Source organism: Achroia grisella, unplaced genomic scaffold, assembly GCF_030625045.1.
Source record: "Achroia grisella isolate CSIRO2021 unplaced genomic scaffold, CSIRO_AGI_Agris_v1 utg478, whole genome shotgun sequence".
Taxonomy (NCBI): domain Eukaryota; kingdom Metazoa; phylum Arthropoda; class Insecta; order Lepidoptera; family Pyralidae; genus Achroia; species Achroia grisella.
Window position 1 is genome coordinate 3946624 of NW_026712882.1, and position 1694 is coordinate 3948317.

Genomic DNA, 1694 nt, shown 5'->3' on the forward strand with positions numbered 1-1694 from the left:
ATGACAATATTTATAAATCAGTAATTGGCTGAGTGTGAACCAATGGGAACGCTATATGCACTCCATGTACAACACCATCCCACCCAATTTGCGACTACATATCATCAATGTTGATAAAAAATGTCTTATTGTTATCAATTACGTAACAAATCTTTATAATATAATAATAACTAGTTGTCCCGGCAAATGTTGTTTTGCCATATAAATTAATAATGCTATAAAAAAATACGGGTTGGTGATAGAAGGGTGAAAATTTAGGGTTGAATGTATTTTTTAATGACACAATAATAAAATATAAATTTAAAATGTTGCCCAAAAAATGTAATAAATAATGTTAGGGGTGGACAACCCTTATCACTTAGGGGTATGAAAAATAGATAGTAGCCGATTCTCAGACCTACTGAATATGCATATAAAATCGGTCAATCGTTTCAGAGGATTATGGCAACTAACATTGTTACACGAGAATTTTATATACATATAATAATATATAAATATACTCAAATTTTGCTAATTACACAATTTAACAGAAGCTCTACGTAAACAGACAATACTTATAACTAAATCGTATATAACCGTCAACCGCACTGTTCAATCGTCGAGCACTGTTATCAATCACATCACCTATTATTCCACTTGTCGGCGAGTCTTATAATTGTCACATGCACTTGTCACAAGTCGGTACGGGACACGTCCGCGCCAGTTCGGTCCGACACTGTGCGTGTGGGCTCGGAGCATACGACCGCGCCGGCGGCGTCACTCACTACAAGTGCACCCGCCGCCGCCCGCCGCCCTCACGCCGCTACGTCACCACCTCGACCTCGTGTACACACCACTATTTAAACCACAACGCCGTCACCGGCCACATCTATTCGCAACACAGCCTTCCCAAGAGCGAACGTTACCACGTACCCAAACTTACGACATGTCGAGCGAAAGAATTATCACAGTGACGCTAGTGGCCGTCGCCGTGGCGGCGCTCGCAGCGGCGATGCCAGCCGACCTGCAGCCCAGCAGGCTGGACCTGTCCGACGTGCTCAACAAGACCGTGTGCCCCATCAAGATTGAGATCAACCACGACTCCAAGCGCATCCCGCCGCGCATCAAGGAGATGAAATGCGCGGATAACCCGAACAAGTGGTGCGTGAGGAACCACATCCCGCCGAACGAGTGCTGTCACCACCGCCACGCCGACGTGGAGATGCACTGCGTGGAGATACAGGACTGGGTGCAAGTGTATTTCCCGGAGTCCGACGAGACGCAGACGACCCGCGTGTCCGTCGGGTGTATGTGCGTGATGCAGGAGAGCGTGGAGGCGCAGGGGTCCCTGCCGAGCTGACCGCGCTGAGGTCCACGCGACGAGAACCCCACCAACAGTTCCTACACTCCACTAGTGATAGTTAACTTATTTATTTGTGAACGATCGCGGTTGTACATAATCACAACCATTGGTTTCTTCTTATAAATAACATCCATTATTTATAAGAAGAAACCAATGGTTGTGATACGGCGCCACCGGCAGGCTCCGGGGCCCGCGCCAGCGCCAGTGTGACGTGCAGTTTGTAACTTTGTTAGTGAGGGCAGGCCGGCGGCTGGTCCGCCGCCCTGGCCCGGACAGATCTCTCTAGGACGCCTGCCACTGCCAGGCTTCCCGTAAATTAAGATAACGTTATTTATTGACTTACACTATTGTT

General features: G+C 47.6%; 1 protein-coding gene across 1 annotated transcript; it reads left to right on the forward strand.

The window, feature by feature from the left end:
- Window positions 1-910: 910 nt before the first annotated feature.
- On the forward strand, window positions 911-1339 carry LOC131845695 (uncharacterized). The gene has a single exon (XM_059194794.1). The coding sequence runs from the start codon at window positions 926-928 to the stop codon at window positions 1337-1339; it is 414 nt and encodes a 137-aa protein (XP_059050777.1). The 5' UTR covers window positions 911-925.
- Window positions 1340-1694: the final 355 nt, after the last annotated feature.